The sequence below is a fragment of the Meriones unguiculatus genome, chromosome 4 (assembly GCF_030254825.1).
Source record: "Meriones unguiculatus strain TT.TT164.6M chromosome 4, Bangor_MerUng_6.1, whole genome shotgun sequence".
Lineage (NCBI taxonomy): Eukaryota > Metazoa > Chordata > Mammalia > Rodentia > Muridae > Meriones > Meriones unguiculatus.
In genome coordinates this window covers 7,347,401-7,374,261 of record NC_083352.1, presented here as the reverse complement: position 1 = coordinate 7,374,261, position 26,861 = coordinate 7,347,401, and the positions used below count along the sequence as shown (strand labels likewise).

The window sequence follows — 26,861 nt, the reverse complement described above, 5'->3', positions numbered from 1 at the left end:
CTTCACCAAAACTCCTTAAAATGTTTCTTCTTCAAAAGATTCACCGTTTGCTGGACAGCTGCTCTGTGTTCATAGTATTGGAAGTGTCTAGCAAGGTAGCATTCGCACCTTGAATCTCAGCATTTGGGATATGGAGTGAGGAGAATCAAGAGTCGAGGTCTTGAGCTGGAGAGATGGCTCAGAGCTTAAGAACACTCACTGTTCTTCCAAAGGTCCTGAGTGCAATTCCCAGCAACCACATGGTGGCTCACAACCATCTATAGTAAGATCTGGTGGGCAGGAAGAATGTTGTATAAATAATAAATAAATCTCAAAAAACAAAACAAAGCATCCAGGTGCAGTGGTGCACACCTATAATCCTAGCACTCAGGGAGGCAGAGGCAGGCAGATCTCTGAATTTGAGGCCAGCCTGATCTACAGGGTAAGTCCAGGACATCCAGGGCTACACAGAGAAACTCTGTCTCAAAAAAACAAAAAACAAAACAAAACAAAAACAACAACAACAACAAAAAAGCAAGCCAAACAAACAAACAAAACAAAGCAACTTTTTAAAATTTCATAATATAAAAATAACCCACAAACATGGTTAAAACATAGCAGAAATGCCAGGAAGATGCTGGATGACTAATAGGCATCTGGAAAGATGGTGCCAGGGTTGGTAGTAATTGGGAAAACAAATTAAGACTCCAGTGGGATAATACTCCATTTTTGGTCATAGAGCTAAGACAAAAAAGCAAGTGTAGATATGGATGTGGATAATGGGATCCTCATTGGCCATGTCATTCTGTAAACTAAGCAAATAGGACCAGGGAAAGGATATGCTTAGAGCTCTCACTGAGTATGCCTGAGGCCTTGGGTTTGACTCATATATATGGCCAAAATAATCAAAATCTTAGCACTTGGGAGCTGGAGACAGGAAGATCAGGAGTTCGAGGTCATCCTCAGCTTCATGGGGAGTTGGAAGCCAGCCTGAGCTAGACCCTGTCTCAAAAATAAAATAACATAAAAATTTAAAAAAGAAAGAAAAGGGTCTGGAGAGATGGCTCAGTGGTTAAGAGCACTGGCTGCTCTTCCAGAGGACCCTGGTTCAATTCCCAGCACCCACATGGCAGCTTACAACTGTCTGGTCTGTAACTCAAATTCCAGTGGATCCAACTCCCTCACACAGGTATATTTGTATGCCAAATACCAAATGTACATAAAAATAAATAATGAAAAGAAAAACAAGTAAAAATACAAAATACTAAAATTAAAAAAAAGAAAGTAAAGAAAGGGTAATAAACACTTAATATTTTTGCAATTTAAATTAAACAAACATATCATAGGACATGCTCTTTCACTCTTAGGGGTTAACAGAAAAGAAATAAAAGCACGTGTCTTTACATGAACTATCCAAATTCATAATGTAAAACTGAAAACAAGTGTTTGCCGGTGGGTGAGTTAATGACTGTAGTATAACCCTACAGCAGAATATCCCCAACCAGAAAAAGGAATGACCTGTCGATACACATGCTATAATGTAGATGAAGCTAAAAAATACTATGGTAAGTGAAAGAAATGAGGTAAAAAGAAAAGAGAGTTTATAAAATTCTATTCATAGAAACTTCTAGAAATCGCAAATTATTCTGTAGTGATGAAAGGCAGCATGTGACTGGCTGGCTGTGGATGGAAGTGCTGTGGGGGCTGAGAAGAAGAGAAGAAAACTTGAAGAGAGCAGATGTGTCCATTGTCTTGATTGTGGTCCTGCCATTTTGTCAAACTGTATTGGAGTCATACTATATTAAGCACAGCTTATTTACAAATAAATTATCCATAAACAAACCATTTTTTAAAAAGGTAAGGACTGCTCTCAAGTGACACAATAGGTGGGGAGACAAAATCTCAAGGGAATATTTTCATACCAATGTTTCACTTGAATCCTATACCCAGCTAAAGTACCACTCTTGTTCTGCTGTCATTTAGAAGACATGACCTGCCAAAACAGGGGTGGACAACACGGAGATGAGGGGTCTAGTGGGTCTTTGGGTATGGCTCAGCTGGTAGAGAGCTTTCCTAGCCTGTGTGAGACTCTGGTCCCCACTCCAGAGCCACATAGCTCAGATGCATAGTGGATGCCTGTCAGACAAGCACTCAGGAAGTAGAGGCAGCAGGAACCAACACTTACGATCATGCTTAGCTATGCAGAGAATTGGAGGCCAGTGTGAGATACACAAGACTTTCGCCCTAAACAGTATCAGCGAGGGGGTCCAGAATTTGAGATCTGTGTGAAAGAGATGAACCAACGTGTGAGGGCATTGGCCATGCAGCACCCTTCAGCTTGAAGCGAGTAGACACCGTGGCCCTTGAAGGGCTGGCACCAAGAAGCCGAGCTGATGATGTGCCTTTGCTCTGGCTCTAGCAATAACAGTTACTCTGCAAGAAACACAAAAAGCTACGCAGGTGAGCAATCTCACAAAACAAGGCCATTAGTGATGTCAGAGAGCACAGTCCCACCGGAAAGGAAATTCGATCCTGCTTTACCACAGGCTCAGCCATGAACAGTTCTGTCTCTTCAAAACAAACTCCAAATGTCAATGGAACAAACCAGGGCTCACCTGCTGTGAGAAAGCTGGGTGGTGGAGGGGAAGACAGAGAACAAACAAACAAAACACAGGGAGATCTCATTGCTACAAAGGTCTGACTGAATAATGACTAAAGTGAGCAATCAACACCAAGCCATGCTGGCATGGAATGCAGAAATATGGATATAAAGACATGTGTGTGAGAGGGGATGACAAAAAAAAGAAAGAAAAGAAAAGAAAAGAAAAGAAGAGAAGAGAAGAGAAGAGAAGAGAAGAGAAAAGAAAAGAAAAGAAAAGAAAAGAAAAGAAAAGAAAAGAAAAGAAAAGAAAAGAAAAGAAAAGAAAAAAGTAAGAAGCTGCTGCTAGGGCATGTGGTTGAGGAAAGTGGAGCAGGGAGCTGCCGGGCGCTTTGAAAGCCTGGCAGCGCTGTTGGTCTTTTGTACAATGTCCATGCGTACTATATTAATCATAAATACTAGACCCTGTCAGCTCTGGAGTTCTTAATGACATGTCTTGGTAGATGACTTAACTCCCGGTTTCTTTTGAGGGTCTAGCACAGTTAGGCGAGAGGGCACACATTTAGCACGCTGGAGGCCCAGGTTCAACCCCAGCTTATGTGCTGACTGCTCAGAACTGTGAGGCTGTTGAAGGAGAGCTGGCCTCAGCTGTGCGGTATTGTCTCTGCACGGTGTTCTCCCGCAGGGATGAAGGTGATTTACAGTGGCACGTGTTAATTCCACAAAAGAAATTGGATTAATAATAAGTAAGGAAAAAATGAGGTAAGTCTGGCATGGTACCCTGGAGTTGTTCAGTTCCCTTCCTGTATGGCTGTGTCTCCGAGGGTGAATTTCATGTATGTGCCCGTGGTGCTGCCCGAACATGATGTCCATCTGTCCCCTCCAGCCTTCTGCAACTCCCCCACACAGGGAGCGGATTATTAACTTGGGTGACTCAGGTCAACTAGAGGGCTGCCCATCTGTGTGAAGGGCCTGCTGCAGAGGCCTGAGAGACACTGCGGGGCTGAAGCACCTAGTTCCGAGTGGGGCAGGACCTCAGAATGCCGCAGTGCTTACCAGGAGGGATGGCGCTCAGTCAACAGTGAGCAACATGGCTTGAAGGGCATTTCCCAGAGAGCACTTGGCAAAGCAAAGCTTTGACCCAGGGTACTTGGTGGCTAGCAGACAGGCAGACAGGTCAGGACAGGGCCATCTGTGAGGCCCTCGGCTAGTGACGTCTGTCCTTCGCAGAAGGGGTTTAAGCAAATGTGGTGATAACTCAGTCAGTGACATGTTTATGGTACAAGCATGAGGAGCTGGTTCCCAGAAGCCGCCTGAGAAGACAGGTGAGGTGGCACGCAGCGCAGTCTCAGGGTTGGGGAGGAGCAGGCAGAGCTGGGGGTTCGCTGGCCAGCTTCCACAGCCCGCCTGGTGAGTTCCAGGCCAATGGGACACCCCAGCTCAAAGGTCAAGGTGGGCAATGCCTGAGCGATGGCAGCCAACGCTGACCTCCACATGCGTGTGCGTATAGAGGCGTGGGCACATTTTCTCCGTATACACACATGTATACACTCATACATGCACACAGAAGAAAAACACAGAAAATAAAGGAAAGGGACTTTGGATGCAGGCATCCATAGGGGCCTTTGCGCAGCGAGGATGGAGGCAGAAACCGGATGCTTCTGCAAGCCAAGCAAAGCCAGGTCCCAAGGCAGCACCAGAGGCTGGGGGAGTGCGGCCATGCCTCCCACATGTCAGAAGGAAGGAACTTCCGTGCTCATATCTGGAGCTTTGACTTCTCCCCAGAGCTATGGAGGCTAAGTTTTGTCCTTCAAGGCTCTCTGCATGGTACTCTGCTGTAGGGGTCCCAGAGACCAGCCCGGTGGGTGTCTGACTGCCCAAGCAGTCACATAATCCTCTGACTTGAAATAGTTCTAGTGGTGTGCGGACAGCTGGATCCTAATTTCAAGCCTGCTTGGGACCTTTGATGTGCTCCTACCCAGCTGAGGAGAGGTCCCTGAGTATGGCCTGTCACTAAAACTCAACCATCCCAGTGTTTGCTCCGGCAGTGGCCCTTCTCTGTCTCTCTGTCTGTGATTCCTTCCTCGCTTCTCGAAAACCTCGTATTGTATTTCGAATTCCTTTAACGTTGCACGTGTTGTGTTTCTTGAGCAGAGTTCTCTATTTGTTCCTTCAGTCCAGTCCTTGTGATATACACATGCAAGTTTTTTGTTTGTTTGTTTGTTTGTTTGTTTTAAGTAAAAATAACATCTCTTCGTCCACAGGCCTGACGGGGGACACAGTGTCCGCTCACCTCCCCAGATGGCAGTTTTCCCACCGAGGTTCCAACCCACCCTGTGTATTCTTGCTGGGCATGGGGGAGGAGACAGAGAAGGGAATCAGATTCTATTTTTTGTTGTTGTAGTTGTTCAAGTAAGAGTCCAGCAAACGGTGGCCAAACTGCCCGCCATCTTTATGGCCTGCTTGATACCCACCCCTTTATTCCCCTCAACTTTCCTCAACAAAACAGAAGAAGAAAATAAAATTTAAAGTAACAAAAATCTTTTGCAAAAAGTAATTTAATACTCAATGTTGAAATGCCACTTTCAAAGGAAGAAGTTTTTTCATACTTGTATATATTTGTTGAACATATAAAGTAAACTATTTAAACACACACACACACACACACACACACACAACCCAGTGCTCAGACGCTGGGTTTTCAGGGCAGTAGTTGGCAACCCTGCCTCCTCCACACGATTTCCTTATGTGTTGGGGACGGGACTCAGGGGCTGGCATGTGCTAGTCCAGCCCCCTGCTCTGCACGGGTTCCCTCACACACTGAGCTTGTGGTCACATGGTGCGAACACCATCTCTGCCACCTGCACCCTGCCCACACACCCAGAATCACAGACTCTGTCCCCGACCTGCACCCAAGAACAGAAAGAGCACACTGGTCCACAACGGATGACATCAGAGCAGATGGAAGAAAACAGAAACAGGAAGTCAGGAAACTCTCCCCAGCCCTTCATGCAGCCCTTCATACAGGTAAACACCCGCTGAAGAGACAGTGGACATCCTGGGGGCATCATTTGCCTCCAAACATGGCTGAAAGCTAATGCCACAAGTCCCTGGCACGAGTACCAGAGTTCACACAGGGGTGCTCTGCCATCCCTGATTTAAATTTGGTTATATTAATGAGTAAGATGCCAATGCAAGAACTTTCTTGCTCATTTAAAAAATAAATAAATAAATCATTTAGTTCAGTCTTCAAACTGAGAATACCATTAGAAATGTCGTCTCAATTTCAAAACACTGACTATGAAATTTGGATAATAAAGTAAATTATCCACTCTGTAAGGGAAATTATATAAAATTCTTAAAAACTAATTAAACCAACACTTTATTATTCCAGAATGAATACATCACCTCTGGCAATTATTTGCAGAAAAAAATAAAATTGTATTTCGAGCCACAGCTTAAATTAAGCTATGCAGCTTCATGAAGACATAAGCAAGAAGGTGTATTCCTAAATGAATCTGTGAGCTGAGGTTCAGTGCTACCGAGAACGGTGCTCACACCATCCACGCCTCCCAGGTTGAGAGAATGCCTGCTCGTTCTTTAGACCAAGCAATTTAGTATAGGTACTTCTGTTATGATAGCTTGGCAATCATTTTAAAGCACTATAGAAAGATAAAATGTTTTCACTTCACACTTCAATAATAAAAATGCTCTAGCAGGTGTGCCTAGCCCGTGGCCCACGGGCTTCATGCATTCCAGGATAACTGCATGCATCCAGACACATTTGAAGACCACAATGGCGAGTCACAACACCAGAAGTTTGGGACGTCACATTATTGCTTTTTAGCTGAGTATACCGCTCTGCTGAGGCCTGCCAGGCTGGGGTTGGCACTGGGTTTCCTGGTCTGCTCCACTTTTCCCACAGGAATTGGTTTTAACACCCAAACTGCCTGTCAAGAAGCTAGTTTCCTGAAGCTGGGAAGTTACTTGCAGGAATTTCACTCTGTGTTTCACTGAGAACTACCTCCAGCCAGGGACTAGCCTCCCATGGCCTCCGAGATGACCGAATTGCTGGTTCTGTGGAAATTAAAAACCTGGCACTGTTTCTCTGAGTTCACTGTGGGGTTCTAGGGAGCCTGAGCTTGGGGACCCTAGGCGTGGAGTGGGGACAGGCCATGTGCACACCTCAGTCCCGAGGGATGGACTCAGCAGTAGCTCCCTTCCCGCGCCCATACACACACCTCCACAGCCACTGCCAGTTTTGTATTTAGGGATTTCAGATCCACAGGCCACATAGTCAAGCTTACACAATAAGGGCTAATAGGCCAGATACATAGAGGCAAGTCTGCTGGGGCCAGCTGACAGCTCAGGTCCATGTGGAGCTCACAGCACCTAGAGGCCTCCATGCCAGGAGGCCTGCAGGCTCCCTGAGGCGCTGGGTGGAAGAGCAGCACTCTTCAATATGGGCCATGGCAGCTTTTTGCCTCCTTTCTAGGTACCCTACTTTATGCTAACGCACAGAGAGGCTCCACCCCGGCCCCTAAGGAAAAGCCCATCTACCACACCGTGCCGTGCCGCTACAGAGCACCCTGAACTCACTGGGTGTCCAGGGATAGAGCAGGTCTCCAGCGGCTTCTGAGGCAGAGAGCAATCTCCCCATGGCTCAGCTAGGATTGAGACCACAGTGAAAGCTCTGAGCCTGGTGTCTGGTTCCATCTGAGGAAGGAGGTTCACCCTGCCCAGGGGTGAAGCCACCACAGCTCCCGTGTCCACTCCCGAAGTTTCTGCAACTAGCTGCTCCCTACCATAGCCACAGGGCCGGAGCCACAGCCAGGACACGCTCCTCTGGAACACAGCTGATGTGCTGCTCCACTGCCCCACCCCTGCATTGCAGGTCGGCCTAAACCCAGAAGGCCAAAGCGCTTCCTGGAAGGCAGCCTTGCCTACCCCGGTCCTGTGATCCGCACCTCTGTCTCTGCAACACGCAGAGCCTGGCTGTGCTGGAAATTACAGCTCCCTCAGATCCCAAATCAGACGTAGCTGCCGTGCTCACAGCATGAGGTTTGGTGACAGGCGCTTGGTGATGGTGGGGTGTCTGTCCCCCTGCGATCTCTGTTCCCTCATAGTGCTGTCACTAAGGAAGAGCTTCATTGACACGGTGAGAGCTGCAGAGCAAGTGTGGGAAGTTGACCCTTTGGGGCCAATTACAGCAAATCCTGAGTAAGCCACCTAAAAATGTTCTCCTCCAATCTACTCGAAGATCCTCGTGACAGTTTCACTTTAAAATGTTATGTTATCGACATTGATATCAGACTTGTAGCCTGCGGACTGGTTTTAAGTTTACCCATTTTTTTTTTTTTATTTATGTCTTGATGCAACTGAATAATCTAATTTGAACTGTGACTTTAGATGGCATTCCATTGTTTAAGGTAGTGACTGCATGTGATCTATTTACGTTAGAATAATAATGTGTCATCTCATTTTTTATGCTACATATAATTTTCCTTAGCAAGTAGATCATGTCATTTATCTAATTAAATAGTGTTTTAAAACCAACACTACATTTGCGCTCCTGTCCCGCCCCAGCCTAGAACACTGAAGTAAGTGATTTATTGTTTTAATTGAGCATTTTAAATTTAACAATGAAAAAGACTTCTCGTTCTTTCTGGTTTCAAATCTCTCTACCTGCTGACCAGATGCTGAGTTCTCTCACAGCCTCATGGTGGTCAGCGGCTGTACTGAGAATACAGCGAAGGCGGCCACAGGACCACACTGAGCCCTGCCGAGACAAGCCAGTTATGTGCACACACCTTCCTGCCCACAGCCCTTCCTGTGAGGCACTCTAACAGGGCGTGCCCATTTCACAGATGTGGCGATGACATATTTGAGGAGGGCGATGTGGCTGTTTGGTAGGGTGCCTCTGTCATCTGTCCAGCAGGAACGTTTTGGGTCACACCAGGTCCGGTTTGTGTACTCGCAAACCCACTTGGTAAAAACAAGGCGTTGAGAAGACTTCCAGCCCCAGCAGGCACCTCACTCACCCCATCCAGCAGGCTCCTTACTCACCCCATCCAGCAGGCACCTCACTCACCCGATCCTGAAAACAGGTGCATGTGCGGGCCTCCCTCCTCTGGTCTGCAGAGGCTGCCCTTCAGGAGATCTCAGATGTGTCTGGGGTGGGAAGGGCCGAGACCGGGAGCAGGAAACAACACGAGGCTCCTTTCCTGCCTTCCAGGCACAAGCTCCAAATAAAGCAACTCAAAACGCTCTCTTCTCCCATTATTTTTTTTTCCAAAAATCACCAGTTGAAGAGCTAAATGAGCACTTTACAAATAACAAATTGCTGCTCTGATCTTTATGATCTTGACATAGCCCTGGTAGCTGCCCGTTGCGCACGCGCGCGCGCACACACACACACACACACACACACACACACACACACACACACACACGTGAGAGGCTTTCCCAGTGTCCTCCAGGGTCCTCACCCAGCCTCTCACTGACTGTGGCAGGGAGATTCTTGTGAGAGGGCAGATTCTTGTGGCCCCTGCTATCAGCCTCTCTGGGTCCTGCTCAGAGCACTGAGGTGAGAGGTCACCACCCTTGCAAAACTCCAAGTCTGCATCTGGTACCACAAACCCAGTCCGAAGCTCCCATAACAAAGGCAGCTCTCTTTAGGGTCACATCTCCACTGCCGCCAATCACAATCTAACACTGTGCGAGCCACCACAGGAGCAGTTACAGGGCCCACGTGGCTCTGTGCGCTCTGGAGGGGTGCCCCCGACTCCCTCAAGCCAGGCCAGAGGCATATGGCATGTGCCTCTGTCCAAGGACTGCAACATCGGTGTTCCCACGTGACATGTGCCTTGCCCAGGAGGCAGTAAGCCTTATCCAGTTCATCTTAAAGTCATGGGCACCTGGTAACAGGTCAGACATGCCATCTGCTGAACAGACGGGGAGTGTGACAGCTCTCTGAGGATTCCTGTGCCCTGAGTGTGCACTGAGTGGATCATCGCATTCTACCTCGACCACACCTGCCTTGTAAGGTCCCAGTTCCACAAACTGAGTTGGTTTTAGGGGAGTGCTCCTCCGCTACCTGGCCATTCGTGGAGGCCTCCTGTTTGCTGGGCTCTGAAGGGCATGTCCTGAGGTGTTCGGTAATTTGGGTTTCACCTCTGAGAACAGACCCACGGTTCAAGTCCAGAGAGCAGATGCCTTGGCCATCTCCTCTCTTTAGTTCAGTGTAGAAACAAAGGCCCGAGCCCAGCTGCCCCACCCAGCAGAGAGGTCCAAGCACTTCCCCTCAGTGGATGTGGATGGGGCTTTGCTTCTGAAAGCTCAGTTCTCTCCCTGGTTAAACACACTCACCTGGATGACCTCGCCTCTGCCGCAAAAGCGAGTCTCTTTAATTTTTTTCTAGAAGACCTTATGCTGCTTCTAACTGGTGTATATGTGGCCTTAATATCTATATATATATATTCATATATATATGAATATATATATATATAAGGCCTATATATGAATATATATATATGGAAGTTTTGCCGGTGGATTCTCTGACTCGTGAAATTGGGGTCAAATCTTGCGCCGTGTATGCCTCTTTCCACTTGGTGTACAGACCTGACTCGGAGAACCATTGCTGCCAAGCAGCACCCGTGGTTAGCATTTCCGGGGTGCTGGGAGAGAAAACAGCGTCTGGGTGATGGCTCTTGTCAGTTTCCCCATTGTCAGGCCCAATCTCACGTTCCTCCACACTCACAATATTTCCCCACTGGGAACACGCCTGACATTGCAATTTCTCACAACTGCAGCTCTGCAGTGAATGCCTAATTCCCGAAACTGCAAAATCTAACAAAAGCTGATTTTTTCCACTGATTTGACTGGCTGACTATTCCGAGGCTTTGCGTGTGGTGACCTGCTGTTCTCCACAAACAGTGTCTTTAATGTGCCCACACGGCTGTTCTGAAGTGGCTGAGGGCAATTAAATCCTCACAAGCTGCCCGCAGGGCATTCAGGAGGGCTGGATGGCCAACATCTCTGCCACAGACAGATTTCCCCCGGAGGTCACCCAGCAGCTGGTCCTGCAGGATTCTGCTCTTCCATCTTGAACTTTGAACTCAGAGCCTACTTTCTACTGCGGTGTGTGAGGGGCCGAGGTGCCTACACCGAGAGCTGTATCATTTAAAAGAAAACAAAGAAACACCTAAGACTGCCTCTGTCCTTGCCCTGCTTGTGCTGTTTGCTTAAATGCAGGTGAAAATTTAGAAGATTTGGCAATTTTGTGTTTTTTATTTTTACCACCCAAGTGTATGCTCTTTGTCTATGGATATACTACTTGCTTCGGCTCATCTGTGTTTTCCACATTTGTCAGACATCACCAGTGAGTGCTATCATCTCAGTACGAATCCCCAGTGGGGCTTCTAAGGAAGACAAAACTATTTCCCTCCTTGTCCTCCAGGTTTTCCGCAGCCCATCACCCCACCTTCCAGGTCTCCATCCGTCTGAACAAATGGTGGTATTTGGTATTTCACTTACCCAGCGTAGAGAACCAGGTCTGGGGCCAAGCCTGTCTTAATAATGCATTTCTTTCAATATCACCTCACCCATAGCTCCCAAAGACACGCAGGGGTGGCTGTACGATGTCTAAAATAAAGCAGGGGTTGGCCAAAGGAGCGCTAAGTCCAGCTTTCAAGGACTTGCCCTTTTTTTTATTCACTTATTTATTGCTGCTCAAGTATGTTCAGTTGCATCTATGAAACAGGACCTCTTGGGTAGAGGCCTATAAAGCTTTCTCCTTAGATTCGAATCCCAGGGAGCAGCATGCAGGTGGGTCCCCAGACTGGGTCAGCGCAGACATTTCCCTGGGAAACCTCTGAAGGCACTGTCCAGGCCGAGATCCAGGCCCAAGAGAGCCTGGCTGTGCCCGCTGCTGCCCAGGCCCTAGTGCTGCCAGCAGCCGCGGGCCACTCTGTCTCTTCCTTGTCTCCGCTTGCCCGGAGCCACTGCCGCCCCTCCCCCTCCGTGCGCCCACTTGTTGCGGTCCAGCCTGGGACCTGCCTGGTTCACCACTGATTGTAAAAGGGTTTGGCTCGAGGCTGACCCCAGGTCAGCACTTTCTCCTCAGTGATCCAGCAGTCTTGAACACAACAGTTTGTTTCTTAATTCCCCAACGGCCTCCGGGCAAGCGTGGACATGAGCAAGGTGGGCGCCAAGCCCTAACTTGAACTCCCCCCTCACCCCCCCCCCCCCCCGCCATCCACAAGCTGGAAGTACGGATCCCTCTGAACCTGTGCCTCCGACGGGGCGGCTGGGCGGGAGAGCGGAGGGGAGAGGAGAGGAGAGGAGAGGAGGGGACCTCGGAGGCGGGAAGCGGTCGGAGCACCAAGACAAAGGGAGGGCCTGGCAGCGCACCGAAGGGAAGCCAACCCGGAGCCGGAGCCGAGGCTGCAGGCGGAGGGCGAGGGAAAGGGCGGGGAGCGACAGTAGCGGTGGACGGGAGGGTGGTGAGAGGGACGGGAGAGGGAGCCAGGTGTGCGGCCAGCGCAGAGCACAGCCGCAGAAGCAGGGCGGCTTGGGACTCGGGAGGCCGGGGAAGAGGTCCGGGCAGGGGCGCACGGGAGGCCGACCGCTCCCCGAGGGATCCTGACCCCAGCACCCGGGACGAGGGCAACTGTCTGCATCCGGACTGCCCTGCTGGTTCTGGGGCGGGGGATGTCGGGTTCTGCCAGGGGCAGCTGGAGAGGAAGGGCGGGGAGAGGAGGGAGGAGAAGGGCTGCGGGGAGAAGGAGGGGTACGGCTTCCCGGGGCCTCTGGCGGGGAAGGCAGCCTGAGCTACCCTAAAACGAGGGCCAGGCTCCGCCAGCCGCCCCGCGCACAGGGGCTCTGGCATTCTCGCTCCGCGGGCCTCACTGCATCCCTCCTTCCCGTCCGCCCGGGCCTTTCGGTCCCGCCAACTAGTCCCCGCACCAGGGCCAACTCCGTGTTTCTCCTGAACTTTCCCAGGGCCCTAACCTAAGGTTAGATTCCGCGGCCCGGCTCCTGGACACGCTCTGCGGAAGCTGGGCGGGGGAGAGAGGGCGTGACACCAGAGCTCTGAGGCCCCGAGCCAGCGGTGGACCCGGGCTGGACAGCGCTCGCTCCCCTGCGTCCCCAGGACACGAGCGCTGGGGAGGGCTTCTCCAACAGACTGGAATTTTCCGGAGACAGGGCTCCGCAGTGCCCAGCCTTTGTCGGGGGGAATGAAATGCGTGAATATGAGTGTTATCCTTCTCCCACACGCATGATTTTAATAGACCTATCAGTCACATTCCGACACATCTGCAGGTCAGACGCGCTGCGCCCGCAACTCCTTAAAAAAAGAAAAATTCGTTTCATCTGCCTACTAGTGGTTTTGAGGGAGGGTGTCAAAGCCTCGGTGGCAACAATAAAAAGGGGCCAGCGAGTTTCTTTCTTTCTTTCTTTCTTTCTTTCTTTCTTTCTTTCTTTCTTTCTTTCTTTCTTTCTTTCTTTCTAAGTGAGCGAGGAAGAAAGGGGAAGAGGAGTGGGGAAGGGAGGGAGAGGAAAGGGGATGGGGGGAAGGGGGGGTGGGATGGGGGCTGGAGACCGCCAGGCAAACCGCCCTGCCTAGTTTACCGGCGAGTTTAGAAGCCACCCAGGCACCCCACGCGAAGTTATGCAAACTTTACCCACGCTTCGCAAAGATCCTGTCCCATTGTCCACACGAATTTTCAACAGAATTGCACTAATAGCAAGAAGCGCCGCCCGTGCTCATCACTTCCTCCAGACCCTGAAGAATTCCACTTGCGGGAAAATGTGCGCGGCTTGGTCACGGCTTACCTCCCCTCGAGGTAGGCCCTAAGTAAGGCCTCGGAGGAAATTCTTCCACTTTTCTAAAACGGAGGGAGCCTGCCTGGCCCTGGCCTCGAGAGAAGGTCCCACCTCCACTCCATCCTCACGCATTGTTTTCAAATTATTAGATAATGTCTCCTTGTCTCTCACATCGGGAGAACCCAAAGGAAGGTGGCTTGGAGGCCTGGCACGGGAATCCCTGCTCACTGGGGGGCGCTGACTAGGAAACATGAAACTCAAGTCTTCCGGCCAGAAATGAGGGGCTGAGCTGTCCGGTCCTGAAAGATGACTTTCCCAGTGGGCCCGTGTGAGCTCTGACAGTGCCCTGGTTTAGTTGCCCACAGCCAAGGTGCACACAGGGACCCAGGTTGTCAGGTGAGTGTGGCCAGCCTGGACTCCCACCAGTCGGTGAGGGGGAGGTGGGCTGGACCCTGGAATTTCCCTGAGGAGGCTTCTGGGGCCGCTCTTCCGGTGCCGCCCTCTCGGACTCCTAAGCAAGCAAAGCAGTTCCAGAAACAAGAGCAAACCCACAAAAAGAAAAATAAAGGGGGAAAGGTGGGGTGTCCTTTTATTCCCTGTCAGAAAGCAGTGGGCGTCATTCTTGAATCTCTTGCAATCACTCTAAGGAATGAGGGGTTTGAGCAAAATCATCAAAATGACTTAAAAAAAATCACTCGTGTCACTTGCAAGATTAGCATTTATACTGAAAGATATTCTCTAGTGTAGGCTGAGCTCAAGTCTGACTGAACTGAGAGAGCAAGTTCGCTTTGGAATGGCTAGTCCATACTCATTCCAAGAAAAAAAAAAAAAGATGAGAAAAAAAAAATGAGGGGAAAGGGTGCTGAAATCAGTATTATTTACCATCAGGACTTAAAGAAAATTTCCTCCAAAAATAGAATTTCATTCTAATGCCATGATTAATTTTAAAACATATTTGCTACAGTATAACTTTTAAATGCAATATTTAATGCTGTCAGGTTACTTGAAGACAAAGTTTTACAGAAAACCTTAAATTCCAGGAAAAAGAAAAAACCTGCAATGTCCCAATAAACACCTAGAAAAAATAGAATTAAAAATATTTAAAGCATCAAACAACCTCAAGGTCTGGTCAGGAATAATAAACACGGTGTTTTGTGTTTGCTTTCCCTGCAACCTGCATCCAGGTCCACAGGAGAGGGGCGGTCGGTTCTGGGTGTGGGGAAGAAAATCGGCAAAATTAGGCTGGATTTTCCCAGAGAGGAAGCGGGAGGGGCTGGAGTAGGACCCGGGAGACTCTGCGATGGTGCGTTCTGGGTCAGGACTGCTTCCTTGAACCGCAGCAGATAACTTCACTTACAATTCCAATTACAGAGAAATCAAAGGCACGCTCGCTGTCTCGGCGGTGGTCATTGTCCCCTATCCTTGGCCTTGCCCCACCGTGGAGCACTGTCCTTTCTCCCTCGGACCAGGACCTAGCTGCCTCGAAACTGCTACGGTAGGCGAAGGGCAGAGCCACAGCAAAGAAACGCAAAAAGATGCCAGGGCCGCGGCAGTCCAGATGCTAAGCCTTTGGGACGTGTTTTGGAATCACTTCCCTCTGTGCTAACTTCAACAAAATAATCTATGGAGCTGAGCTTTCTCTCCCCCCACTGAATCAAGCCACTGAATCGCTGCCCTCCGCGTGGCTGGGCTCCCTTGCTCTTGGGCCCTGCTGATAATTTCTCCTCCAACGGATTGCTAATCGTATTTTGAACTCATAAAACATGCATATAAAATTAGCACGTTTCAATTTCACAGGAAAACGGGCTTTTCTCTCTGAAATGTATTGATTCAAATTTTGATGCATCTGGGGGAGGGAATCTCTCTTTGTTTTTCGTTTTTAGATGAAAGACTTGCAGGCTATGTACATAATCTGACTCCTCTTCCCCCCGTACCTCAACAACTAAAATAAAAATGTCACAACGCATTTACAAGAAATAATACAAAACAAAAACAAAAAAAAATGGAAATGCTCGGATACAGAGTTTTACAAAACCCAGAATATAACTCCACTGTCTGAGAGGGGACCGCGGTATAAATTAAACAACCAGCCCAAAAGAGCGGCAACAACTTAAAAAAAAAAAAAAAAACCCAAACAAAACAGAACAAAACTTGGAAATGTTTGGATCCGCCTTACTACATTTATAACAAGTGAGAACAGCTCGAGGCAGGAGGCCCTGGCAGGAGGGCCGGCGGGAAGTGAGGCCCAGGGAAAGTTACAGTGCCGGCAGTCATACAAAAGTTGGCGTCGCCTCGCTGGGGTTTGTCTTTTGTCCTCCCGAGCCGAGAAAACACCGCGCGCCTCCTCTGCGGATGATAAATACTGTACAAAAGGTCTCGTGAAAACACCGAAGTTCAGTCTGGGACGCCAGTCCGGGTGTCGGCGCCGCCGCCGGGGCCCGGGGCAGGGGGCAGGGGGCGGAGGTGGCCCGGCGCCCGCGGCCCGGCGCGCTCTTCCCGCGCGGGGAGGCCAGCGCGCAGCCGGGCCCCGGGGGCTCGGGCGGGCGCGGGGCCGGGGCTCCCGCGGGCCGGGCGCCGCCGCGTCCCCGGCGCCCCCGAGCCGCTAGATGTGCGTCAGGGGCACCGTGCCGTTGACGCCCGCGCCCGCGCCCTGGTAGTGCTGCGGCAGCGAGTGCAGCCGGCTCTGCGCCGCCGCCGCCGCCGCGGCCGCCGGGTCGCCGCCCTCGCCGGCCGGCAGGTACATGCTGATCATCTCGCGCAGGTCCCCGGGGCACGGCGCGCGCGAGTGCGCGGGCGCCGGCGGGCTGCCGCTCGGCTCCGACTTGACCAGCGAGCCCAGCGCGCCCAGCGCGCCCGACGACGCGGCCGCCGCCGCCGCCGCCGCCGCCACGGCCGAGTTCTGGTGCGCGCCGCCCGCGGCGGCGGCGGCGGCGGCCGCGGCGCCGTAGGGGAGGCCGCCGTAGCCCGAGGGCGACGCGCTCATGTAGCCCTGCGAGTTGGAGATGGGGCTGTACTGCAGCGCGCCCATGTCGTAGCGGTGCATGGGCTGCGGGTTGTGCGGGTGCGCGTGCGGGTGGTGCGGGTGCGGGTGCGCCGGGTGCGCGTGCGGGTGCGCGCCGCCCGCGCCGGGGTGCTGCCCGTAGGCCAGCTGCGCCTCCTGCATCATGGCCGCGGCCGCCGCCGCCGCGGCCACCGAGCCGGGGTAGGCGCCGTTGGCCCAGCCGTTGACGTGCGCGTAGCCGCCGCCCGCCGCGCCGCCCGGGCTCTCCAGGCGCTGGCCCACGGCCGCCGCCCCGACGCCCACGCCCATGGCCACGGCCGCGCCGCCGCCGCCCGCGCCGGCCGCCAGCAGCCCGCCGGCCAGCGAGTACTTGTCCTTCTTGAGCAGCGTCTTGGTCTTGCGGCGCGGCCGGTACTTGTAATCCGGGTGCTCCTTCATGTGCAGCGCGCGCAGGCGCTTGGCCTCGTCGATGAAAGGCCGCTTCTCCGCCTCCGACATGACCTTCCACTCGGCGCCCAGGCGCTTGCTGATCTCCGAGTTGTGCATCTTGGGGTTCTCCTGGGCCATCTTGCGCCGCTGCCCGCGGGACCACACCATGAAGGCGTTCATGGGCCGCTTGACCCGATCCTGGTTGGCCTTGGCGCCCCCGCCGCCGCCCCCGCCCGCCCCGGCCGGGCCCGAGAGGTTCGTGGGCGCCTGGGCGCCGCCGGGCGAATGCAGGTCGGTCTCCATCATCATGCTGTACATCTGGGCGGCTCGCGGCTTCACCGGGACCGCGGAGAGAGGGCCTGGAGCATAGACGGCCGGGTGGGGGTGGGGGTGGAGAGAGGCTCGGCCCAAAGAGACCGGGGGGGGGGGGGAGCGCCTAGCGGAGAGAGGGAGGTTGGGTGGAGGCGACAACAAAAAAGAGGCGAAAGCACACGCACTTGGCGCGGGTCCGGCTCGCGGTGCAAAGTTTCTCCGGGTGCACGAACCGCTCGCCCGGCAGGTCGATAGCCGGGCCGCCGCCGCCGTCCGCGCTCTCTAGGCTGCGCTGTGCAAACAGGTGCAGTCGTGGCCAAGTTGAGGCTCCTCCACTTTCGGGGTCCGAAGCGGCGCCGCTGGGCCCCGAGCGGGGCTCGCTGCCTCCTCCGGGCGCCTCGGCGTCTCCCTCCTGCGCCGGCTTCCAACTCCGCGGCCGCAACTTCTAGCAGGGCGGCGCGCCGCGTGCGCCGGGCATGTGCCGGTCCCCGGGGCCTCGGGGGGGAGCCGGGCGCCGAGGGGGGCTCGGAGGGGGCTTCGGAGGGGGCGGGCGCGGGGCCGCCGGGAGGGGGCTAGGGACCGCGGGGCAGGTGCCCGCGCGCGCGCAGGGTCGGGGAGCCGGGCCGCGGTGCCCGGGCCGCGCTGGCCGCTGGCCGCCCGAGGCCGAGCGCTCGGAGCGGAGGCGCACGCGGGGCCGGTGGCGCGGGGGGCCCAGCAGCCATACGCCGGGCCCGGGCTGCCATTAAATGAGCGCGCCGCGGCCAATGGGAGCCGGCGGCGGCGGTGATTTGCATGGCGCGCTGGCGAGTGACGTGGGGAGGGAGTAGAGACACTGGGCGCGGGCGGCGGAGCCGGGAGGCGGAGGGGGAGGGCGGAGGGGGGGCCGGGGCAGGAAGGAGGGGGGAGAGGGGGCGCGGGGGGCGGGGTCACAGCCGCGCCGCTTCCTGAGCGCGCGCGCCGCGGTAGCGAACCCGGAGCTCGCCCCCCGCGCCTCTCCCCGCCCGCGCGCTCCGAGTGATTAACGATGGGGTGGAAAACCAAGCGAAGGGAGGCTCGCTGGCGGGGGAGGCGGGGGGGGGGGGGGCGCAGTACAGCCCCGGGTCGGGTTTAAAGGCGCTCGTTGGGGAGCCGGCTCCTCCCCAGTCCCCAGCCAGCCAACTCTGGGCCCGCGGGGCCGGGGAAAGTTGGAGCCGAGGCCTCACTTTGCCCTGGGCTCAGCCGGAGTGCAGGGTAGCAGCGGGGCGGGGGAGAGCTTCCCCGGGGCAGCCTAAGCCGAAAGCAGCGCCGCAGGTCTCCCTGCTCGGCGCTCAGCGCCTTCTCCAGAGCCTGCTCTAAAGGCCTTTACAGATTCGGGCTCCATAACCTGGGTCCCCGTGGATGGAGGTGCGGCCGCTTTTGTGTGGTGCAGGGCTCCCTGAACTTTCTTTGACGGGGGGTTGGGGGGAGGGGGGTGTCTCTTAATGGGTTGGGATGCTACAATCAAGTACCCTTCCCAGTTTACGCTTTCTCCTCTTGAATTTCTGCAGAGGTCAAAAAGATCTATCTGGAGTCTAGTTACTCCAAGAGTCAAAAATAAAAGTTTGTTGAAACAGCAAACGAAAACCTCCCTACCCCCGAGTTTTTCTGGAGCGATTCTCCCAGAAGCTGTTTGTCAAAAGATTAGGAAAACCGTGTGAACTCGGGGTCGGGGCCGGGGGGGGGGGGGGTTGCGGGTGCTGAAACTGAATTGGAAAGGTAGCGCCTCCTCACCGGGGTGCAGTGCCACTGGTTTGGTTTGATTTTTGTGAAAAAGAAAGGCCAGTTCTGGGGATGACCAAGGCACGCAGAAACGGCCGTAATTCTTGAGTCTCAGGACTAGGATGCTTCCGGAGTGCACGAGAGATTTCCAACCCAACCCCAGACTACCCGGGTTCACACTGCCGGTTCCGAGAGAGAGATGGAGGCTAGATCTAAAGGCGTCTTCCAGAAAGACCCTCAGAGCTCACATGTTCTTCCGACGCCCTGGGGCGGCTGGGGAGGGGATAGGGGGCAGGTTTCTGCCTCGAAGATGAAGGTGCCCCAGGAGGCTGCTGGTGGCTCAAGCAGGCCGAGCCGGATGCCTGCAGATCCGTCCCGCGTAATCAGAGGCTCTTCTGATGACTGAGATAACGGGGATAATGGCGAGAATAAGGGTGTTCCAGCATGTCGGACGCTGGACATGTGACAGTTCTTTTTTTTTTCTGTTAACAAAAATATCCGAGGCTGTAAAATTCCTGAAACCGTTGCTCCATTGCTATGATTATCACATAGGTTTATTTCATTTTTATCCCAGGTCGCTACAGCACAGTGCAGCAGCAAAGCCATGCCTCTGCCACTGAGCTTTCATTGCAGGCCATTCAGTACTCGCTAGTAAACTCATCAAATAATATGGAATTATGCTAGAAAGGAAACGTCGTCATATATTTTTTTGATAAACATCTAGGTTATGAACTTAGTTTTCAGCTGCCTTCTTATTTCAGCAGTCAAGTTTATTAAATCTTTTGATTTGTTTCAGGAACTACCTACAAATATCAGTTACATTGTAAATGAACAAAACGAACAGGAATATTGTTTAAGAATGCTATAGAACCATTTTCCTTTGAAATTTAGGAGGCAATGGGTATGCAGAGAGATCCACCGTGATGGGGAAGTCAGCAAGACTGAAATAAAGGAAACGGTTTACAAATTATAAACTATATTATCCACTTAGCAATTGAAAGATTTCTTTCCTGTGCTTTTCAATTTAGATTTTAAACTAAATAGCCAAAGACCCCCTGAAAATGCTTTGTATGAATCAAGCTTGGCACATTATTTTCCATATCAATGGGGCAATTTATTTTATAAACACGGTGCACTCCAGTGAGCTTTGCAGGAATGCTTTATGCTTTGGGGAACTTGGCTAGATGACTTTGAAATGCTCTCATTTCTTCCCACCACAGCCCTGAGCATTGTTTTCAAATAGGATGTTACCCTTGTTTTCCAGAACATCTAAATAGCATCTAAATGGCATCACAATGCCTGCAGCCACACTGGGCACAGCTCTGCAGAAGCTCCTGTTGGGGTGAGGATGTGTCCGCAGGCCCCAGCCAGGGCAGCCGCTGAGGGTGCCCAAGTGCGGAGGCAGAGATGCAGGTGTAACTTGTGGCCAAGTGGCGGAAGATGGGCGGCGGCAGCCTGTGCCAGCTGAACGGTGGTGGGCATGGTATGCCTGACCTCCTCGTGCCTTCCACCCTGGCATGAGCAGTGAGGGGCATTACAACTCCCGCCAGTGGCAACTTCTGCAATCCTGTTTCTCAATCCTCCTATTCTCATTCCCCCAATGGCTGTCCACACACAAGAAGGACAATCTCAGACCAGTTTGGTAAATACTTCCATCCTCTCTCCACAGCTTGCTGGGGCTGCCTTCCAGCCTGATGCCTTCCTAAAAAACTATATTCTTGAGGATTTGAAAACTGGCTTACTTGTTAAAACAGAACCCAAGACCAGTAATTGGTTTCACCGTTGACTGACCAATTTTGTTCTTTCAGTAACTCAGAAATTTCAGAGTGCCCTTGCTCAAAGTGTCGAAGACCTACTCTTAAAAGTGGCTAAGTATTTTATCCAACCTGTGGTTACAATCCTCTGAAAATTCAGGTCGACCATTGCTAGAGGAAATTATGCGTGTGCGACATGTGTTTGTATATGCAAGTGCTCATAGGTGAATTATGAAGGAGTGTGTATGTATGGAAATGATGTGTTTAAACTCTTGCACAAAAGCCTTGACTTTCAAATAAACCAAGTTCTGGATCTTAAACACCTTAAACTCGAACTCCTGACAGAGAGTAATCAGTTCACGCCCTTACACAGCCCTTTGTGCTCATGAGAGATCTTGGAGGCAGAGAGGGCCGCAGTGGGCCGACTCCCTTGTCCTCCCTCTCCCTGTTGTTGTTGTTGTTATTTTTGCTTTTTTAAGGCTGGCTCTGAGACATCCGTATGTGGCTTTCTAAGCTCAGCATTAGTCTCAAGCCCCGAGTAAGTTGGGTTCTTGGGGACCGTGCAAGACTCGAAATTATTCCATATGGGGTTCAGACTATCTGCCCTGGTGACAGTCTCCTGGCCATGGTGAGAACAAGACTCTCTAAAGGCTGGTGGGGCCCTTGGAGGACAGATGCGGAGGTCCAGGGAGCCTCCAGAGGCAGAGGCTTCCAGGCTCTGAGGCTCGCTCAAAGGGCTCAGAGAACAGTTGAAGAGAGAACTCCAGCGAAGCGGCAGCTTCCAGGCGGGACGGTGGAGGGAGAAAGAGGGCTGTTGAGCCGGAGGAGGCGGCGGCAGAGAAAACTCCGGGAGAGGGATTCGGATGAGGTCTCTGAGGTCACCTCGGCCAACCGGAGGGGCAGGTTCTGGGTGAAGTGGGAGGAGGGGCGCCCCCGAGAGGGGCGGGCCCGGAGGCTGCGAGTCCGGGTCGGGGGACCGCTGCGGGAGGTGGGGGGCAGCCAGCCCGGCCCGAAGCTCCTCGGCGCGTCAGCGCGGACCCTGCCGCGGCGCGGGCCGCGATCGCCGTCTGCTGGCCGCCGCCACCCTCTGTGTCCTCGCCGAGCCCCCTCTGGCTGTGTCACCTGGGTGGTGGAGGCGCCCCTCTCCCAGCTCTGGCTAACGCGGCGCCTCCGAAGGGTTGGCCGGCGCTGCGGTCCGGGGCTGGCGTTCCGCGCGCGCCTTTGACCCGGGGCTTTGACGGGACATCTCCTCTCCTGGCTCGTCCCAGGGCTCGCTCAGCCGATCTCCTGGGGTCCAGCTCTGGCTAACTTGAGGGATCATTCCAAAGAGCCAAAGAAGGCAAATCACAACGCTGTGTGTTTTGTTTGCTGTTGCTGGTTTGTTTAAAAGGGGGAAAGAAACAGAATCAGCTACGGGGCGGAGGGTCAGGGGTGGGGACGAACGAAGAGAATCCCTCTTCCGCGGGAACCATCTCCGCCGAGCCGCTCTCGGCCCAGAAGCGGAGGCTTCTCTTCTTCGACCGGAACCGCGTCTGAGTTTAGAGAGCAGCTGCCACGGCGCCCGTGGGAAAGGTGTAAACAGTCCCCTGGTCTAGGCTGCCAGACTCGGGCGTCCTCCTGGCGCCGGGCGCACGCGACCCGGGGCTGTGTGTGCCTGCGTGCCTCCTGGCTCTCCGGGGGAAGCATTCGGAGAGTCTCTGGGAGCTTCGAGTAGGGACTCACCCTGTGAGCAGTACTCACACATATAATTCAAATTTCACAGCTGACCTGCTCTGAAAACCTCAATCAGCTTCTAATTGAAGGGAAAACAAAATATTGCTTCCCTACAGCAGAGCTAACGATTTAATCATTATATCAGACATTATAGCTTTTAATTAGGCTAATGCTGATACTGTATGGAAAGAGATAATTCAACACAGTTCTTGATGAATTCTGTAATTGGGTTAACGGCGGAGCAGTCGGGGAGAGACGTCAATATTCAAGCTGCGTTTGTAGCCACCAGGTTTATGAATGAGAGAGAGGAGGAGAGCCTGGAACCCGAGGGGCACTGAGCCCTCTCTCCCCGGAGCTGCGGGTACTGGAGAGGAGGCAACTGAGATGCCGGAGGGGCTGGGCCGCCGCCGGTGCCAGGCCTCGCGGCGTGGAGACCGAGCGCCCACCTCTGCGGCGTGAAATTTGCTGCCCAGAATTTCAGCAGGCCTACCTTGGGGCTACACCTGGGCCCCAGATGTCCGAATCTATCCACTGAGCCCAAACCCATCCATCCCCGCGGGAGGGCGAGCCTCCGCAGCTGCCGGTGGCCACTGGAAAGGCTAGCGCTGCCTGGGCGTCCACCCGCCGCGAGTGCCGCCTGGGCGCCCAGAGCGCCCCTGGCACTCACACTCAGCAGAAAGCAGCTCTACCCATGCGGTTCTGTGCGAGTAGCCTGGGTGCGCCAGGCGCCCGTGGCCCCGCAGACTGTCTGCACCCCCGTGGCCACGCCGATCGAGAAAGGGGGGCTCTAGTGGGTGCCCAGGCTTGCGCCCGGTGCCTTGCCCCCCTTGCCCTCGGCTGAGCCGTCACTTGGCCTGGGGGTGAAGGAGAAGGTGAGCAATTAGAGGGTGTGGGCTCGCTTCCCTTCCTGCAAAAGAAAGCAAAAATCCGTTTGGACTTGCCTGAGGGAAGCAAATTGTGCCAGGGGCGTGAGTGACCCCTCCTCCTGCTTCCCATTCTCTATGCCAAGCAGGGCCTGGGCTAACGACTCTGTCTCAGGGTCAGCCTGCCACCGGGCGCCCGCGTTCTGCTTGGGCTGGGAGTTTCTTCCCCACCCTCGTTTGCCTCTAGATCTCTAGTACACACCAAATCTGTGCTCCAGCCTGGGAGTCGGAATCTGACCCCGATTCTCTCCCAGAGGAGAAGGCTCACGGTGAGCCCTGGGTTCTGAGGAGGGACACAGTCGCCTCTGTAATTTGGTTGCGCTTTTCAGAAACACCACGGGAACTGCACTTTCTGCGTTTTTAACCCAGATGTTTTCAGGATGAGATTTTTATGTACGTTAAAATTTTCTGCCGCCGTTCTTAAATTTTTCTCTTAGTCTTTGGTGTAACTACATCAGCACAATATTCTCCTTCAAGATAAATATACTGTATTGTGATTCATCCGTGTCTTATTTTGTCAGCAATTACTGCAAAATTAAATGGGTCACTGTGAAAGTTTCATTTACTCAAGCCCCCGTAATTAACAGTTTGAATACACCTTTTTTTTACATTGTGCAAAAGTTGTAATTTTCCAATGCATGTTGTGTCTTCCCGATAAAGGATGCTGGTTAAGTTAGATGTGCTCATAAAGACTCCTCCCAGCAGAGGGGTGCTGGGCTTCTCCCAGAGACCACGGGAAGCTCGTGCACAAGGTCACACTCGTCTGAACAGTGGAGCTTCACAGCTGCCCAAATCACAATTCGAAGAGGGTGAACCTGAGAAACGGGAGGTGTCTGATTAAGGACATTCCCGAAGCAACCCCTTAACACCAAAATTCTTGGGCTGAGCAGACAAGCCTGCCCGGCCCTTGCTGCCGGGAGAGTGGAGAGCAACGTGCCGGGGTGGCCGGGGCACGCTTTCCATCCACCTGAAACAATGGCCCGTCAAGGGTGTCCCTGCCCAGGGTTGTGGCAAGAAGAGAGCGCGCACAGCCCTCGCTCACACTCTCCTTCATTAGCCTCCAAAGAGAAGAGGCATCGCTCACCAGAGGAGACAAGCCAGAGGAATTTCTATATGAAGAGGAGCAACGTGAAACCAGAGATGTTTCTCTTTTTCCTTACAGGCCATCCCAGTTATTGCAAATTAGATTAGCTACACGGGCTGCAATATAAACGCGGCGAGGGTTCGCCCCCATCCACTCCAATCTTGCCTTTCATCGGAGCACCTCGCACAAATCACATCTTGTCCTTTAATACACTTTTCAATGAGATTAAAACATCACTCTGACACAATTTCAAGCCCTTTCAGTCATGTGCCTCGCTTTACTTCAGAAAGTAGCTAACGGGAAAAGTAGATCCGCGAATATCTCCAGGCTGTGGGAAGGGCTTTACTGCCCTGTGAGGGGCTAATGGAGGACCCCTTGGCTCCATCTGAAACGCCATTCATCTTCCTTTGCAAAGATACAAAGCAGCTGGTCCACGAGCAGAAATCAGATTTCCCTGGGGTTGGAGGGAGAGGCCTGTTGACTACTGCTTATTCGCAGGGGCCTCTGGGAGCATCACACTCCAGACAGGAGGGCTGGAGAAAGATCACAGGCCACCTCTCAGGGCTCAGGTGCCCTTCAGGACTTTTGGAGAAGGTGGTCCAGGGGGAGGGGAGGAGAGGACACACACACACACACACACACACACAGATACAGAATGAGCAAGTGAGTGTGAGAGAGACAGAGATGTAGGGTTTCAGATGGCTTTTGAGTCCTAATCTCAGGAGTGAAGGGAAATATATATATATTTGGCTAAGGGCTGGGATCAGCAGCACCCCTCACTGTCCTCAGAGACAGAAACACAGAGAGATAGGGTTTCAGGTGGCCTTTGAGTCCTAGATCTTAACTTAGGAGCGAAGGGAAAAGAGGAAATTTAAAAAATAAAATTGGCCAAGGGCTGAGATGAGCACCTCTTTCTGTCTCCGGAAATGATTCGTCTCTTCCTCAGGGACAGGCTACTCCTGGGTGGGATCCTGACTCTGGATTTCAGAAGGACAAAGAATCCTAGCAGGCGCCAGCAGAGGGATATTTGGACCCCAGGTGTTTTTAGCCTTCCAGCTATCTAAAACTGCACCATAACTCAGAACGCCCAGGCGAATCTTCCTCTGGAAGGCAGCTTCCGGACAGCATCTCACCTCCCCTGGGGATGGGTTGGGGTGGTTGGTTCTCTTCTCTCGTTCAGGTCAGCCACACGGAGTATTCGTCTCTAGACCCACGGCAGGGTTGGGCTCATTGCTGAGCAGGTGAGACTGGAAACCCAGCAGGCCACCTGCGGGAGTGACCACTTTCTGGCGCCAGGGCCCACTGTCCGGCCCTTCCTCGGTCTCTGTCACCCCGGCAGCGGGCTGGGCTTCCTCAGTAGGGCCCAGAAGGAAGCCACCTGGTGGTTCAACTTCACTGGGCGCCCACACAGCGCAGCGGGGGTCCTTGGTCAAGTAGTGCCCTGCTCCACCCAAAGACTCCTTAGGCAAGGAGACCTGGCAGAGTCCAGGGGAGGATGATTCTCCTGCCTCTTTCCCGAGGATTCTGAACTTGGCCCCGTTCTGTATCCACATCCCACTTCTCCTGGGCCTGTGGCCAGTGCCCGTGTTCCCTACTCTGCTACCAGCGTCATGCACCGGTCAGGCGGCCCGGACCAGACTACTGAGGACCAAGCAGTACTCTTCTCTCCAGCTCCCGCAGTCCGAGCCACCGAGGAGGCGAGTGTCCCGGGGTTCCTCTGAACCTCCTAGGGTGCCACGAAGGGAAGGCAGCTCCCTTCCAACCCCAGCTTTTCACAAAGACACAACTAGGAAGCCGGGCCTCTCCGCGCTGCGGGAAATCAATGGCACAAAGCGGCCTTTTAATGGGTTAATTGACTGGAGGCCTCTATCGCGTTCAAACACCTGTTTCCTGCCGGTGGAGGCGGCCTGTCGGGTCCCTGCCTAGGTCGATGCTGCCGGCTCTGCCCCCAACTCCAGGCCACGCCGAAAATCCAATTCACCTCTGCACGCCGCGGACTCCCTTCCGTCCGGGTTATAGAAGTAGCGGAGGAGGGTGGCCAGCTGCGGCCTGGAGCCTCCTGAGTGCGCACAAGTCTAACCAAAAGACGGTGGGGCTCTTGACCACGGAGGACGCCACTACCCCGGCCGGGCCTCTGTCCGGGGGCGCCCCTGCCCAGGGCGGCCCCTGGGACGCGTGGCACTCAGGCTCGGACCCGGGAGCCGCCCTCTGGCCGGCCGCCGGGCAGGCCCCGCGTTCTGTGTGCCCAGGGCTCCCGGCTGATTGATTTTCCTTTTTTTTTTTTTTTAAGTAGCAGCATTAATACAGTCAAGTCTGTCGGTCAGTCAGAGTTAAATTGATTCTTTGCCCCAAACGCCTCTCACCGAGTGGCACCCGCTTCGACATGTTAATTTTTAGAAGGTAGTTTCAGCCCGGGGCTGAGTTCCTGACGGGCCCGGCGCGTCGGGGAGAGCCGGAGGCCGGGCCGGGCCGGGCCGGGGACCGCCACCCGCCGCCACCCGCC

At 53.5% G+C, this 26,861-nt stretch overlaps 1 protein-coding gene across 1 annotated transcript; it reads right to left on the bottom strand.

Moving 5' to 3' along the window:
- Nucleotides 1-15,887: 15,887 nt before the first annotated feature.
- Nucleotides 15,888-17,907, bottom strand: Sox1 (SRY-box transcription factor 1). The gene has a single exon (XM_021650379.2). The coding sequence runs from the start codon at nucleotides 17,151-17,153 to the stop codon at nucleotides 16,008-16,010; it is 1,146 nt and encodes a 381-aa protein (XP_021506054.1). The 5' UTR covers nucleotides 17,154-17,907; the 3' UTR covers nucleotides 15,888-16,007.
- Between the last annotated feature and the right edge of the window lie 8,954 nt (nucleotides 17,908-26,861).